Source organism: Diceros bicornis, chromosome 3 (genome assembly GCF_020826845.1).
Source record: "Diceros bicornis minor isolate mBicDic1 chromosome 3, mDicBic1.mat.cur, whole genome shotgun sequence".
In the NCBI taxonomy this organism is placed as follows: Eukaryota; Metazoa; Chordata; class Mammalia; order Perissodactyla; family Rhinocerotidae; genus Diceros; species Diceros bicornis.
In genome coordinates this window covers 59,771,261-59,787,816 of record NC_080742.1, presented here as the reverse complement: position 1 = coordinate 59,787,816, position 16,556 = coordinate 59,771,261, and the positions used below count along the sequence as shown (strand labels likewise).

General features: G+C 43.4%; 1 protein-coding gene across 1 annotated transcript in view; it reads left to right on the top strand.

Annotated features, from left to right (window-relative positions):
- The window catches only part of AOAH (acyloxyacyl hydrolase), a 187,562-nt gene that overhangs the window by 166,714 nt on the left and 4,292 nt on the right, over positions 1-16,556 (top strand). Inside the window, exons 17-20 of the mRNA XM_058528289.1 lie at positions 1,533-1,591; positions 1,680-1,739; positions 3,043-3,139; positions 10,541-10,617. Of these exons, the coding sequence (XP_058384272.1) occupies positions 1,533-1,591; positions 1,680-1,739; positions 3,043-3,139; positions 10,541-10,617 (293 nt within the window). The remainder of the gene's footprint in view (positions 1-1,532; positions 1,592-1,679; positions 1,740-3,042; positions 3,140-10,540; positions 10,618-16,556) is intronic.

Below are 16,556 nucleotides of genomic sequence, written 5' to 3'. Positions count from 1 at the left end.
CTGGTCCCAACAAAGAAACAAGATGGCAGAGGGAAGGCTGCAGATCAGGGGCAGTCCCAGCAGGGGGCAAGAGCCAAGTCATTCGGACACACAGAGGATCGAGGGTGGGGAATGCAGGTTGGAGGTGTCCATCACTGTAGCTGGGCTGACTGAAACAGGCAGGGACACATACAGAAAGGAGGTAAATTATAAAAAACACACAAAAAAAAAAAATAGAGGGAAAGACGCCTCAGTGATAGAAAGCAGGATCTTAGAGAAAGATGGGAGCTCAGGGCTCCATGTTGAGGCTGTAAAACGACTGCAAAGACAGAAGCCAGTGGCTTGGGATTCATCTAAAATGTGAAGATGCAGACACTTTTGGAGAACAGAGAAGGGCTGGTGTGTAACTGCGACTTGAATGGTGATAATAAGCTTGTGGTTTTCCAGTCTTGGGATTCACTCACCCACACAGAGAGATAATATATTTTTCCTCTAAGACAAGAAAATTGAATCTTTCAGTCTAACTGATCTGAGGTATAAGTGAAAAATCAGACTGTGTTCCATCACCTTCAACCTTTCTCTTCGCTCCAAGATAGGTCCTATTGTTTTCCTTTATTTTTTCAAGCATGAGAGAAGTGTTAAGGGATAAGACGTCAGTCTTCGACACCTGAGATTTGGGAGAGCCTGGATTTTGTGTCTTAGCCACAGCATGAAAGCTGAATTGCCTCTGGGGGTGGATATGCTGGAAGAGGGAGAGAGAGGGGAGATGTGTGAGCAGAGAGAAGATTCTGGGTCTATGACTAATGTTTGGAATGGCTCTGGATGAACTCGCGTATGGCACTTATCGCCTTTATTCGTATGGACCTCTTTAACCTGCACTGAAAAATAAGTGTAGAGCATATCTACTAATTAGGGCTCAGATAAAATATCCCCTGGGCCTGAAGGGGTATAATGTGCTGGCCTCCCCCAGCCGGTGGCCACCCAAGCACTTTTGGAGGCCTTCAGTTCACCAAACTGCGAGACAGCACACGGTCAGACCTTCAGACACTCAGAATGTGCTGCCAGGTCCTCAGTACGGGATAATTGGGTCAGACCTGAGGGTTTCATAGATGTGGAAAGGAGGATTTGGTCAGCTACCACCTTGAAGGTTCCCTGTGCCTCATGGGAACTTGGCATTTCACTCCCTTGCCAGGAGAAAGCCACTGTCCTGCAAAGTCCTTTGTTAGTGGTATTCTGGTCCATGCGGTGCCTTTGTATCCCCCTATCTGGGATCCGGATAAGGTCAGGCCCCTCAGACCCTGCCCTCACCCATGCCAAGCACTCAAGATGGGAGTAATCTCCTTAGGGCCCCTCCCCAACTCGGGGTCTGAATTTCTAGGGGGCTCAGAAAGAAGGAAAGCCCAGGCATTCTTCAAGAGCAACACCGAATGAAAAATCAAGGCAGGTCCCTGGAACTGCCCCCCTTCTGCAAGGAGGCAGGGTCACCCACAAGTGTCCCTTGTTGGCTGCTCTACCCAAGTGCATGCAACATACCAGACCTCTCTGTCTTCCAGGCCAGCTAAATAAGGACGTGACCTATGCACATTTCTACTCCTTCCTGAGCTGTGTCCAGGTGAGCTCGTACTGACTTGTTTCAAGGCCACACTCCCCGCTATGAGCGCTGTTCCCCTGTAATCAAAGTGGTGTTTTCCCGCTCTCAGGTCAGCCCCTGCCTTGGCTGGATGTCTTCCAACAAGACGCTCCGGACTCTCACTACAGAGGTAGGACTGTTGCGGGCTCTTTGATTCCGTCTTTGATCATTCTTTCCCTGTGTTTGCTGCAGTGTTTTCACGAGAGAGGGGATTTTGGCAGAGCGATAGCCTCCAAGCTGGTGAATAAAAACATCAAACTGCTGGGGTACTTGAGGAGCCAAGAGAATGTGGGGTGCCGTGTTTGTCTCCTTCTTCCTCACGCTGGGTCTGTCACCCTTACTGTGTCTCTCAGTCACTGTCTCTGTGTATGCCTGTCTCTCTTGTATGCACACATGCATGTACACACATACACACACACACACCTTTCAAAGCTGGTCCTAGTGTATTTGTAGAGGCACAAAGAAGGGAGCAAGGCTAGGCTCTAGGCATGACCGGAGTCCTCCCGAGGTAAGTGAGGACCAGGTGCTTTGGAGCCTGCCTCTCTTCTCTGAGGGAACCCCTGGTTCACGCACCTCTTTCACAGTTGGTGAATAATCTCTTTGTAAGATTTATTGAATGTTTTTTACAAAACAAATATATTTCAATTAAAGAAAAACTTGGAGAATGTAAAAAAGCACAAAGAAAAGTAATACAAAACACCCAAAATCTCACCACCCAAAGTTAATATGTGTGTATGTCTTTCCAATGTTACTTTCATAGACAGATATTTTGGGGGTTTTGCCTACATAGCATCAGAACACATATATCATTTTATGCCTTCCAACGTTCATAAATTATTCCTCCATGTCGTAATTTGGTAATCATTTAGAGTGTACAGCATCTGAATGTACTATGATTTATTTCCTCCCCTGGTGTTGGGCTTAGAGGTTGTTTCCAATTTTTCACTATGATAAATAGCATTGTGATGAACTTTTGTGTCTATATATATAGATGTATGTCTTTGTGTACCATGTCTATTTCCATAAGACAAATTCCTAGAAAAGTTATTGGGTCAAAGGGTACGCCATGTGTAAGGATTTGATCCACATTGCCAAACTGCTCTCTAGATAGGTTAAACAAATTGACATTCTCAATCACCTATCCCATGACAATATCTGTATTATCATGATTGTTCATCTTTTCTTTGCCAATCCCATGAGGGGGAAGTGGGTCTTATTACTTTAATTTGTAGTGATTTGGTTCCTAATGAATTTTGACAGTTTTGTATGTTCGTTGGCCGCTTGTGCATGAGTAGAATTTAATATGCAGAGCTGCTTTCTACTGATGGCTTGGAATGGGGGTGGGACTATGGATTTCTTTGTTCTGCCTGAATTGTCTCACTAAAGTCAAAGTCTAGGCTTCATGGAATTCTCTCTTTTTCCTTTGTATTCAGAGAGCAGAACAACTCTCCAATACACTGAAAAAAATTGCAACCAGCGAGAAATTTGCAAACTTCAATCTTTTCTACATGGATTTTGACTTCCGAGAAAGTAAGTTTTGCTTGGTTTAGGAACCGACATAAGACAAAAGCAGCAGCTACAGTTTAGAGCCCACCTGGGCAAGGCGTTTATAAGCCAGCAGACGGTAGATTAGGCAGAGTCACTCCCGCCCATTCTGACACATTAATAGCTCTGTGTATTAAAAAAAAAAAAAGATAAAGTGTAAGACTCTTTCTGGGAAGGTGAAAGCTCAGCATCACCTCCTTATTTTAACATCATTTTAGAATTCCTGAAGCAATAGAGTCAGTGACCAGTTGGAAAAAGCTTTGGGCCAACAGGTCAATGGAATCACCTAACATATTCTTGCCAGTTTAGTAATGCCCCGCTTACCTATGGGCTAAAGATGAGTGTGACAGGAATGCAGGACAGGGCACTGCCTTTCATAGTGGGCACTGAATTACCTAGGGACTCAGTAACAATGCAGATTCCCAGGCACCACATGATGAAACTAATCAGAGTCTCTAAGAGAGGGACCTCAGGTTTGCCTGTGGCAAAGTGGACAACCCGTATCTCAGCTTTCTGGAAAGAGCATTATGGTTTCTTTTCTGACATTCTGTCCGAACACTGGGGTCACTGATGAGGGGTCACACAAAAACAGGCATGATTACTGGAGCTACTGATTTATCCTTTACCTCTTGACTCTGAAAAATTATTATTTATTAACTTTAATCCTTCCAGTCTCATTTTCATTGCTAAGCAATTGTTGTACAGGAGAAAAGCCTCCTGTTGATTGATTGCCAGCTGAGATGATGCTAATGAAAAGCTTTACAATGCATGCAAAGGATGGATGATTTCTCAACCAGAGTGTGTCATCTCTATCTCGCCACCACCAACACCCCCCTCACCCCAGCCCAAGCATCTGGGATGAAGCAGATGGCCATCATGAATTGTCAAATATTATATTAGCTGACAAGTTTTGCAGTGCAGACTCTAGTACTTCAATTCTGAGCATCTTTTCAACAAGACTGATCTCCCCTAACTAGATTTCCTGCCTAGGTGATACATATTTCTCTCACAGGGAGAGACATTTTGATAAATAACCTCTCATTAAAATGCAGAGTTAAAGACTCATTAATGAATTCCTGGTATAGACAAATGCACCACCAAGTGATTTTTGATCATGATCAACCTTGAATATAGATAAAGTTATTAAAAATATAATAATGTCTAACATTCACATGGAACTTTTTCATTTTCCAAAGTAATCTCTAGCTCTGTTATTTATTATCTTTGGGACTGTAGGCAATTCCCTGAACATGTCTAAACTCTCCTTTCCAGACCTGGAAATGGGGATACCATATCTACATAAATCTTTATGATGATTATATGAAATAATGTGTAATCCTCCTAAATGCCATGCTTGGTACATAGCCGGTACCCAGAAAATAGTACCATTCCCTCACCCCCTTGCTACTCAACACGTGGTTCAGGATGAGCAGCATCCACACCACCTGGAGGCTAGTTATAAATGCAGAACCCCAGGTCCCGCTCCTAATTAGGACCAACCTAATCAGAATCCGCATTTTAACATAATTCACAGATGATCAATAACTCACATTAAAATTTAATAAATGGGGCTCTATAATGCTCCAAGATTAAGAACTTACTCAGTTAGTTATCAGATTTTTACTTAGTTCTACTATGTGCTGTGCAGGTCCTGAGAATGTAGTTGTCAACAAAACAGAACAGTCCTTATCTTCGTGCAGGGTATAGAGAGAAGAGCTTTATCCCTGACCCAGTACTGGCCAGCATTCCATGTGCTTAGAAGCAGAGATTTCTCAGCCTGTTCTTGTCCTCACAGCAACAACAAATGCAGTAAAAAGCAAAAAGTTCAGTTAAACTGAACTGAACATTCTACATCAACTGGCAGTTGGTCACCTTACTGAGAAACCTCCTAGGTATTTCTCCACGCTTGGCAATTCTCATCAACAGTTCAAGGAATTTCCTGAGATTTTGTAATTTCCTGACATTTATTAAAAGTAAATGTGGGGCCTGGCCCAGTGGCATAGTGGTTGAGTTCGCGCGCTCTGCTTTGGCGGCTGGGGGTTCACGGGTTCAGATCCCAGGTGTGGACCCACACACCACTCATCAAGCCATGCTATGGCAGTGTCGCTCATACAAAAAATAGAGGAAGATTGGCACGGATGATAGCTCAGGGACAATCTTCCTCACCAAAAAAATAAATAAATAAATGTAAAGATCTATATTTGGTACAGGACCCTCTTCTCCTTCTCCTTATGAAGTTAGTAGGTACTCCACCAGGGAAGACGTATGGACACACTGGGAGGGAGAGTGGGGGCAGAGGAAAGGGTACCTGGGATCTGCCTCCATGAACATCTAATGCAGTGTCATACATTTAACATCTAGGTGCCTCCGTGTACACTTCTGAAAGAGCTGGAACTTTTTTCTAGTTTTCAGGAACTGTGCTAAAGGCTTGACTTATGCCCAAAGTTAGACTACCACAAGGGAAATTTTTACTTTGAAATTTTAGCATTTTCCAGAGTAGGCGGATCATCCACTCCCAGATCCATCTCTGTGAGTAACCTTCCACACCTGAGCAGCTCATCATCCTGGAAATCCGGTCTGCCTCATGTGGGTGCAATGTGCTATTATAGATGGATAGAGACAGAGATAGAACTATGTTCCTATCCCAACTCAACCACAGAATAGCAGTGTAACCTCGAGTAAATTAAATAACGACTTAGCTTTTGTTTCCTTTTGTGGAATGTAGCAATAACTAAACTGTAGGGTTTATGTAGGGATGAGACAAAGCTTGTAATGTAGTAAGGACTCAATAACTGTTAGCTGACATCCTCCTACCACCCATGATTTCACTGCTGTCTGAAATCCATATATGTAAAACACCTACTACATTCTTCCAGGGCTTATGATAGATGGATAATAAATGTTTATTCTCTTTCAATGTCCAAACCACCTCCACCAGTCATGCCTGTGAATCACTTTGAGTTCCTTGGAGGAAGCTATGGTGGAAATATATCCCATTATCCCTGCAGTCTCCTTCTATCAGAAATAAAAACCCTATAGAGCCACTTATTAAACCTGCAGTCTTAATAGTCACATGAAAATCTCTCCTCTTATTTCATATTGGAGCTGACTATTGCATCACAAATATCTTCATTTTTCATATGAGATTTATAATTTTATACCCTGTGACAGAGCAAATCACAATTGAGGGTCCCTGTCCCTTGAGGGTAAGCATGAGACCTATCTGTTCTCCAATCTGACAGCCTCAGTGCAGCCCTGAAAGATGATTGCTCATCTCCAAAGACTCTTTTTAGTCTCTTGCTGACTCATCCTCCAACTGGTTATGAACTAAACAGAGGCAGCAATTTTTCCTTCCTTCAGAAAATGCCAGCCCGAGCAGGTGATGTCTTTTTTCTTCGTCTGTACCACACCTCCCAAACAGAGGAAGGAAAATGCCACTTGGCTGACAAGGCCATTTTTACACTGACAGTTTAAATACACCACCAGCTGCCCTCCACTTCCAAGTCAACTCAATTGGAGTAAACCTGGTTCTTAGTTCCCTCCACGTATGTGTTTGTAAAAATAACCGGTGACTTCACGGTGCTGACCAGAATGGAGATTTCTCCTTTTAGATATCCGCTAGTGCTGTTGTTCATCAAGGAGCTACCAAGTGTTTTATGAATCTTCTTCTGTGATTTCTATTGCATCTGTGACAAGCTGGTCAGCAGCAGAGTTTGACTTTACAGATAAAGAAAATACATTATACGCCAAATCCCAAGAGCTTGTTCATGATCATTCGAGAAGTTTAATTCAGGTCTTCTGAAGAACAAATAGGAATTCATTTACTATTTTCAATTATGGTCCCAGGTAGGAAGGAAACTGGCCAGCTTACTATGCTGCCCCAACTTGGACCTTCCACTCTAAAATCAACCAGGGAAGAAATAGAGACCACTGTCGGGTATTGCATCTATTCTAAGAAGGCAAAATTTCACCCTGAGATAAACAAACTAAAAAGGGTCGCCCTGTCTAGCACTAGCCACAATACAGGTAAAACCTTAAACTCCTGCCTGTGAGTTACTGACTCTCTCTTCAAGTATTGTCATGCTGATGTCTGCAGATATGCAATGACTGGTAACCCTCGCAGACACAATCGTCATGTGAGAAAACGATATTTTCCAGCATGAATAGACTGATTGTAGCCTTGGTAACCTGCTTCATTTCCTTTAATACCTATTGGATTATTCTATGTGACAAGTCCTTCCAAAGGCTGGACCCCCTTGTAGTGTCCTATCAATGTAGGGGGGTCATGGAACATGTTTCCTGGCAGAGAGGAGTATGTTATCACTGCCATCGTTGAGAATTGCCGGAGTCCAGTGATGATAAAACGTGGACCTCTCCCACTGCCCCACCCTAGGGTATGCCCCTGATCCCTTGCAACACTTGGCAAGTAAATATCCCTTCTCTTTTCTTGATGCTTTTGTTCCTCAGTTTTCTTTTCATAGTCCCCACATTATGAGATTGCTCAAGCCTCCAAGGGGAGTAGAAGGGAGTGATCATCCCTTCTCATTTTCAAAAACAGTCACTAACGCCGATGACTGAATTATGTTCATTTGTTCCATGAAGTATAATTTCTATCACCACCCCTCCCTGCCTCTAAGGGCTGTAGTTTTTAGTTTGGTAGTTAGTAATGCACATAAAATTCAAATCAAAATGGAAATAGCCTAGACTAATGTTAAGCCTAGGTGCCAAAATTGAATCACAGTACAGGAATCTCAGGTGTAAGCAAGTCTGACCTTTTAATTTAGGGCTCCTAATAAACATTTTTCTCAAGAAACACAATCTTGGCTTAAACAGTGTTTCCTTAATAGGCTCAAATTTGCTTTCCACTATTGATTTTCCAAATCTCCAGGTCACTATAAATCTTCCCTGAATTTTCTCTTGGCCAGTGAAGGCACAGGTTTAGATTCAATGTGTCACTCAACGTTCTCTGTTGTAAGAGCTTCCTACCCTCACTGGGTTGGGTGTATGGGTGGCACGCCTCAGGTCCATGGCTTGGTGTGTATCTCTTTAATACAATCCTTGTGTCTTATTCTTCCAACTCTTTACAACTGGTCAGCAGGCTCTGTCTGAGGTCTTGACTGGGCTCAATTCCCATCATCTTTTTAGCACTGCCTGGGAATTTCTTAACATCTGATAGAGATTTTCTTTCATTCTTTCTTTTCTTTCTCTTTTTAACATTTGCATAGCATAAGGTGAAACAAAACTAAAAATAAAAGGAGAAAGGACGAGAAGTTCATTGAGAACTTCGGTGAAGTAAAGGAACACAAGTAGAGTGGAAGTGATGTCACCTCTGAAGTCACGGAGGAGACTGGGAGGCTGACGTCTTACCTGGGCTGGACTTTTCCCCATCGTGGTTGATTTTTGTGCTGAGACTCTGTGGGACTGCAAGATAGCGATGAGGTGAACACTACAAAAAAACACTGAGGTGGCTCAGTGGGGGTGACATTGGCTCTGCATTTAAAGAAACTCTTCCGAATGCTTGGTGCTCCGTTAATGGTAACTTGCTGGATGTTTGGATTGGAGGGGGCTCAGATAGAGAATCAGCATAAAGTTAGAAAGTAGAAAAGCAGGACCTCCAAAAAAGAGTAGGAAGCTGGCCCATCCTCCACCAGGCGAGGGGGAGAAGGAGATCCTGAACCAAGCGTGGGTGAATGCACAGCAGGTGGGTCGAGACTGGCAGGGATGGGCTCGACCAGCATCACACGCCCAGGGAGGGCAGTCTGGGACCCACAGGAGCTTCAAAGTGTCAGATCTAGAGGGAAAGGCAGAGCAGCCAGACTTGAACCCGAAGCAGAAAATCTGATTCCAGGGTCGTGCCTTAAAAAACAGTCAGAACAGCAAGGCAACTGGAGATGGAACGAAGCAAGCTTCCCGGAGGTTCTGCCTTTTATAGGGCACCTATGGCCAAAGGCAGGAAAGAAACTGTTGAGGTCTGCAAGCTGGCTCAGCAGAACGAATAAAGCTTCATAAGAGTGAGTGTGGTTTAAGCATCACTGCAGCTCTGAGCTTCCTATCAGAAGAGCAGTCCATACCATTCCTTCAGAGAGATACATCATTAACCAGCAACACTTTCTCCCTTAGACCTCCATGTGCAGGACACGGTGGACAATGTCCTCAATTCGAGTTTCACAAGAAATGCAAAGGCCATGTTCCAGGAGCTACTTCTTCTAACAAACTCCAATAAAACCCAGACAGCAAAATATAAAAGAGTGGCTCACTGGTGGCTCTTCTGCCAGGAAGAGGCCAACAGGAATTGGTGATCCCGTGTGTGGGACTCCAAACCACCAGCAGGAATTGTTTTCCGAGTTCTGAGAAGGGCAGCAGTGTTTCCAGCCCCCCCGGGGACAGGGACTGGGTAGCGAGTGGAGATGGCATGCTGTGATATTAAGACTAATTACAAAAGCAGCACAGTATTGATTCAGCTCTGGGAAAGTCCAGCTTCTCTTGTCCAATCAAAGCCGCCAACAGAATTTCCATTCCTTCCCTTGGGGCGAGTGGGGGAAAAGCAAAGAGGGCATAGATCCCTGAGCTTGAGTTTTTCGTGGGGTGAAGATGGAAGAATCTTAGCTATGCTTGCTCCTCTCTCTGGACACCAAGAAGTCAGGGCAAGGGCTATGCTGGGAACAGCAGGTTTCACAGTTTTCTCTCTGGAGGTTCTCTAGGGACATGAAATTTCCTTAAGGAGTTCTCATTGACTATACAGTATTACAATGTAGAGTTAACTTGTGCTGTTCCCTTGCAGGAACTGACACTCTTGGTCTCTGCGCCCTTTTGAAGGAGAGTTTTATTGCTTTTTATCACTTTGGGGCTCATAATATTTTCTCTGTAGCCATACTCACTCTAAATGTGATGTTGAGATAATTTTACATAATTATATTTCTCACAAACTGAGTGATTTTTAATGATGATTGCTTGATATACGCAGGCGGTGTCTGAAAATGGCAGCCCATAAGAGGAAATGTTAACAAAATGTTTAATTTTCCCATCTTGCTCTTGCAATACTGGCCTACTGGCCACTGAGAAACGAGATGGACTTAAATGGGTGTTGAATATGTTAGAGCTCATCTTTCCCCACCATTCTCCTTGCTACACCAACCGCATTCATCCAACACTCACATATTTTCTTCCTGAGTTAGAAAAAAAAATCACACAACAGGACATCATTTCCATTTAGAAAGCCCACCGCCCCAGGTAACAGCTCAGAGGCAGCCGTGTCTGGGTAAGCATCGGCCCGGGAGGGAAGTGAGCAGCCCTGACGACATTTTTCATGCAGTCCTTGCCCTGGAACACTGATCATTGCTTGTGGAAGGGTGTCTCTAACCCTCTGATTGTGTGTGTGCCCTGCAGTCACGGAGGAGTGGAAGAAGAGAGGTGGACAGCCCTGGCAGCTCATTGAACCCGTCGATGGATTCCATCCCAACGAGGTAAGTGCTGTCACACAATGGCTGCTGAAGGCTATCTCTTAGGTAATTTTTAAAATATAATTATGCATCCATGTGTTTATTTTTATCCTGTTTTATTCCAGAAAGAATTTGAGGTAATGTACACACATGTGTAACATAGATGATTCAATAAAAATAAAATGAAAGCCAGAGTAAAAGGAAAATAAGGTAGAAATGATACCTCACTTCCTGATTTAATGCCTACAATTCATAAAATGTGTGCAGGGAAGTTCTGAGACACTGCTGGCGAGAGCTTACAAAATCAGCTCTGTGCTTCCTGGGGGCTCAGAGGGGAAGAGAGGCATAAGTCATGGCCTCCATAAGATAAAAATATAAATCAAATATTCAAAAAAAAAAAAACAAAACACGTGGATTCCTGGAAGTGAGACCTGTGAGAAATTTCTTGTATGGATCCTTCTAGAAAGGATGCAATATGAGAGGAGGACAGTGTCCTTAGCAATATCCTGCAGTAAGAGCTGTTTCTCATGTAGGATTCCAAGGTACAATTCCAGAAAGCAGCTCTACTCTGGCCTCTTCACAGAGCAAGGGGAACTGGAGAGTGGGACTCTGTCCCTCCCGCCCTCCTATCCATTATCCTGACCTCAACCAGGGAAGCTCCACTTTTATCTGTTATACATAGTGGACTTGCTCATGATATTTCTTTACAAAAATATGAATAAAAGAAGAAGTGGGGGAGGAGTTCTGCCACTTTTAAAATTTTGAAACCTGGTCCTCTGCAGGAGGGATGGGCCATTTACCCTCAGGCAATCCTCCACAGCTATAGTCTTTCTGACCCAGCCTTTGGTAAGTATGGTGCAGCAGTGACAAGGGTCCAGACGTAAGAAGCACTCTGGTCTGCTCTCCTGGTGGCCTTGATCTCTATGGTCAGCCAGGCCACAGGGAGGGCTGGTCATCCCCTCAGGAGCCTGAATGGAACCGTAGCCTACCTTCCCCAAAGCTCTAGGATCAGTGAGCACCCATGGTTACTAAGGGCTAAGAATTGTCTGAAAAAAAAAGAAAAAGAAGGGTACCACTCCGTCGACAGGTAGACGAGCAGTGGAGTCCCACAAGTGCTGGGTAAATTTTAAAATGAGTATTAAATATCACTGTTCTAAATAACCAAAAAAAAAAATCTATGTAATACTTCTCAGAATATCTCACTTTCCTGTGTATCATTTGGATGAGTTGATCCAAAAGTATTATTGCCTAGAAGCTGGTTAAGCATTAGAGTCTGCCCCACCCCCCCCACCCCCCCCAAAAAATGATGTCTTTGGTTTTAGAATAGTTAATGCAAAGACTTTCTTTCTGGCAATAATTAGGTAGTAGCTCTTGTCTCTCTCTGTACATAACAGAATTTTACCCTTCTGATTCTATAGAGAATGGGGATATGAAGAGATGGTCAGACAGGGAGTAATTAGGAACAAACTAAAAAGAAGAGTGTCAAAGATAGCTGTGTCTTATCCTCAGGACATATTAGTCTGATCTATCAAAAGGCCATCCTGTCCCTGACTCTTAAAATAATATTAGGATTCAAGGTCTGTAAAATTGGGGCTCTAAATGCACTCAACGTTGCCTATAACTGATTACTGAAAACAGAGTCAAAAGCTGAAAATCAGTATGCGCCATAATTGTATGTTACTCCTGAGAGCCTTGTTCAGATGCTGGTAGTGGGCAATAAAGTGGGCAACTGTGTGGAGCCACATCTACAGTGGGCGACAATGGGTAGCCATGCCTAATGTCTGCCTGTTTATCATGTATATTGAGCTGAACAGTCCAGATTGCAACTTGCCATCCAAAAATGTTTATTGAGTGCCTACCCCATATCAAACACAGTGAGAATTCAAGAGTGAACAAGAAACTGCCCTTGCCATTTAAGGAGATTATAGTATAGAGTGGGAGAATGACAAGTAAACAACAAATTAAATATAAAGTGGTAAATGCTTCCAATCATGCAAGCACAGATGCTGTGGGAGCATCATGGGGGACCGAATGGGAGAGAAGGATGTTAGAAAAAAGGTTTTCCGAGAAGGTAACTCATTACTAAGGCCATGAACTAGTCAGGTGAAGGCAAGAGAGGAGGGGTAGCAGAAAGTGTTTTGAGCAGGGGAAATTGCATGAGCAAAGACCTAAATGTAAAAGAAAGTATGGCATACGGGAGGAAATAAAAGTGCTTCAGTACGGCTGGGACATAAAGTATGAGAGTGGAGTTGAGAAGAGGAATCAAGAGAGGGACCAGATCACACAAGGTCTGTATAGGGCTTGACCTTGACCTTTTCCTGCAGGGAATGGGGAGCCATTGAAGGTTTTTAAGCAAGAAAGAAAAATAACCAGACTTTTTTTCTAAAAAGATACCGTGGTAGCAGCATGGAGAATGGTTTGGTGGGGGCCAGTCCACAGAGAGGGACACCTGTTTGGAGGTTGGTTCTGTGTGTGAGAGGCTGACGGCCTGAACAAAGGTGGTGGGAGTGGGAAGAAAGAGGAAGATTTGTATTGGAGAGATTCAGACAGTTGAATCAACAGAACATGGCCAATTATTGAATGTGAGCGTGGAAGAGAAAGAGATGCTAAGCATGACACTTCTTTTATGACTTGGGAAATTGGATAGATGATTCCATTGCCCACTGAGGTAAAGAACACAGGGGACAGGGTGGTTTGAGGAGGAGTTTGGCACATGTTGGATTTAAGGAGCCTACAGGATGTTCAAATGGAGACGTCCTTTCGGCAGATAATATACAAGCTTAGAGCTCAGGAAGGGATCTGGGCTAGACATACAGATGTAAGCACCACCAGGATAGAGTTGTGACTTGAAGCCTTGAAGAGGAGCCTCTGGACATCCCTGCATACTCCCCTCCAGATGATATGCCTTACAGAAGAGGCAGTGTTAATGGATCCTTCTATACCATGGGACAGCTATGGGATCCACATTTTTTCCATCTTGAAAGAGCCAGATGGTCAAGGTTGGGTCTCAGGATCTCATCCTTATGGCACAGACATAATAACAACCAAAGGAGTAGACTTAGATCTTTTTCAGGTGCCTCCTTACCAACTCCTTTACATCTGAGCAAAAACAGCTGGTACTGACCCCTCACCATCAAGAGGGGAGCAGGCTTTATTTTATTGACCTATTTCTTCCTAAAGCTCTGCTAGAGAAGAAGGGGAAGTGTCTAACCACTGTTGAGTCAACTGCTCCAATTTTCTTAGGAAGATAAGTTTAACAGGTATAAACATGGGTTGTGTTGAACAGTTCAAATTTATGATTGATACACAATATTTTTTGAACCAAATTATAGTCACCATCTAAACTCTTTGCTTATATTTTAATGGAAAATAAACAAGCATAGAAAAATTCCCAGGATGACAAGGGCTTTACCTTTTCATCTCACTCCTGAAATGTAGAACCAGAATTTAAGCAATAGTTTCTTCAATATAAGAGGGGAAGTAGAAGGTTGTAATGCCTAACTTGCTGATTGATTTGATTTGTGGGTAGGAGTGAGATGACTCACAGAATTGGGAAACTGGATAAAAAGAGGTGAAAAATACCAAGTCAGGGAACACAGAAGAGGGGGCAGATTTGAACATTCTGAATCTGAAATGCCTGCACAATATTCAGATGGAACTCTGTAAATGGCCATTAGATCAAACTTATGGGTTCTGGTCTCAGGAGAGTGGTCTGGCCTAGAGACACAGGTTTGGGAATCACCAACTTCTGGTTGAGAGCTGGAGACATTTGCAGAGATGAGATTGGCCTGAGGAGTCAAATCTTGAAGAAAATAAATATCAAAGAGAATTAAGACTGAAAAGGTGTTTTAGTTATCTACTGTTACATACCAAGTTATTTAAAACAACACACATTTCTTATCTCACAGCTTCTGTGGGCCAGGAATCCAGGCATAGTTTAGCAGAGTCTTCTGCTCCACGGTCTCTCCCAAGTTGCAATCAAGGTGTCTGCCAAGGCTGGGTCTCATCTGAAGGCTTGACTGGGGAAGGATCTGCCTCCACTCTCACATGTTTGTTGACAGAATTTAGTTCCCTGAGGCCTGTTGAACAGAGGGTCTGAGTTCCTAGCTGATTGTTGGTCAGAGATCACCCTTTGTTCCTTGCCATAGGGGACCCTCCAACATGACAGCTTGCTTCATCAATGAGTGCAAGCCTAAAAGACAACAGAGAGAGTCTGGTAGTGAGACAGAAGTCCCAAGTGTATGTAACCTAATCACAGAGTAACATCCTACCACCTTTGCAATATTCTAGAAGTTAGAAGCAAGCGACAGATCCCAGCACACTCAAAGGAGAGGGATTACACAGGTGTGACCACCACAAGGTGGGAACCATTGCCTATCACAGAAGGACCCTCTGGAAAGAAGACGTAGGAGATCATTAGATGCCTCTAGTGAGAGCAGGTGTAGCAGAGAGTCAGCAATAGCTGTCAAACTGCTGACAAAATGGAAAAAAAGTTTGACTTGGAAAAGAAATGATATTGCAAAGACCCAAGACCCGGATTTGTGGCCTGTGGAAGCTGCAGCAATTCTACCTGTTCAAACACCCACTTTTTAAAATCTTTGCAAAGCTAAGCATCTGAAGAGGCACTTAAAAGATCTCTGGGCCTAAAAGCAGACAATGATAAACAGAAAATGTTGAAAGAGCCACAGATGTACATCACGTCTAGTTCCCTTGGCTCCTCTAGGACCATCTAGCTAAACGTTTCTGACACCTCCTGCCTTACTTAGCAGCTTTGCCCAAAAAGGATCTCTGCAAAACAACCTCCTCTCCTTTCATAGTGCCTGCAGCAACTCAAACCATCCTCTTAAAACTCTTCCTGCAAGCAATAAATTTTCCATGATGTCAGTCCCCCTCCTCTCTCTTGAGCCCTGAACCCTGTACAGTGCTGGAGGCAGACGTAGAACCAATGGATTGGCTTTAAATAAGTTAATAGCCTCCAGGACTTTATTTGTCTCAACATGTAAGCCCCTGGAAACCTAAGGTCCTGGGCAGTCTTGTGAAGTCCCTCGAAAAAGGAAGCTACGCTGGCAGTGGGGAGGGTGTACAGGGAGGGCCTTCTGGGCCAGGAACTCTCAAACAGCAGTCACTTCAGGCTGGCCCGCCCATGCATCAGGGACCATGTCTGTTCAGTCTGCTTTATGCACCAGCTAGCAACGGTGGTTTTGGTGATGACACACCAAGTCAGCACAGAGGGGCTAGAGCTGGGAATTCACATTTTTCCTTAAATGTAAATGTTTCAATACATCTTACACCATTGTCATGTTGTAGGTTTACATATTAAAATTAATTGGGACCAAAAGTAACCAGATCCAGTAGACAGTGTTTCTGGGCAGATTAAGAGGCTAGAGAAGCAAAGCCATGCCTTCCCGTGCTAAGGGCTTCCCTGCCAGTGTTTAAAAGCAATCTTACCAAGCTAGCCCGGAAGCGTTCTTCCTGCAGAAAAGATAAATTCAGAGTGGATTCTTCACTTTGGTCTCATAGAACCTCAGAGTAAAATTTAGCAAGCGTTCAACAAAGAAGGTATCAAGCCATGGTAAGTTTTTTGTGAAATCTATATAATCTGCCTCCGAATTGCATTTATTCTTTAAATACATTACAAAAAAAAAGTTACTATTTAGGGTTTGATTTTATGTTGTCTTACTAAAGAGTTCTATTTTTGTAGCAAAATACATACAATTAGCTTATGAAATGGGAGTGTGGAGGAATCCTAGATTATGTCCAGCTATGACCACTACTGAGCTTCTAATGTGCCCAGGTGTGTCTCATGAACTTGTGGATGGACATGATATAGTGTATTTGCTTGGAGGACCAGGGACTCTCCCGGAGTAGAACTCATCATAAGTGCAAATACGATTAAGCAAAGAAACATGGCTCAATTTAAAACTTGTCACCAGAAAGAAGAGAAATTCTAAAAGCCATATGGT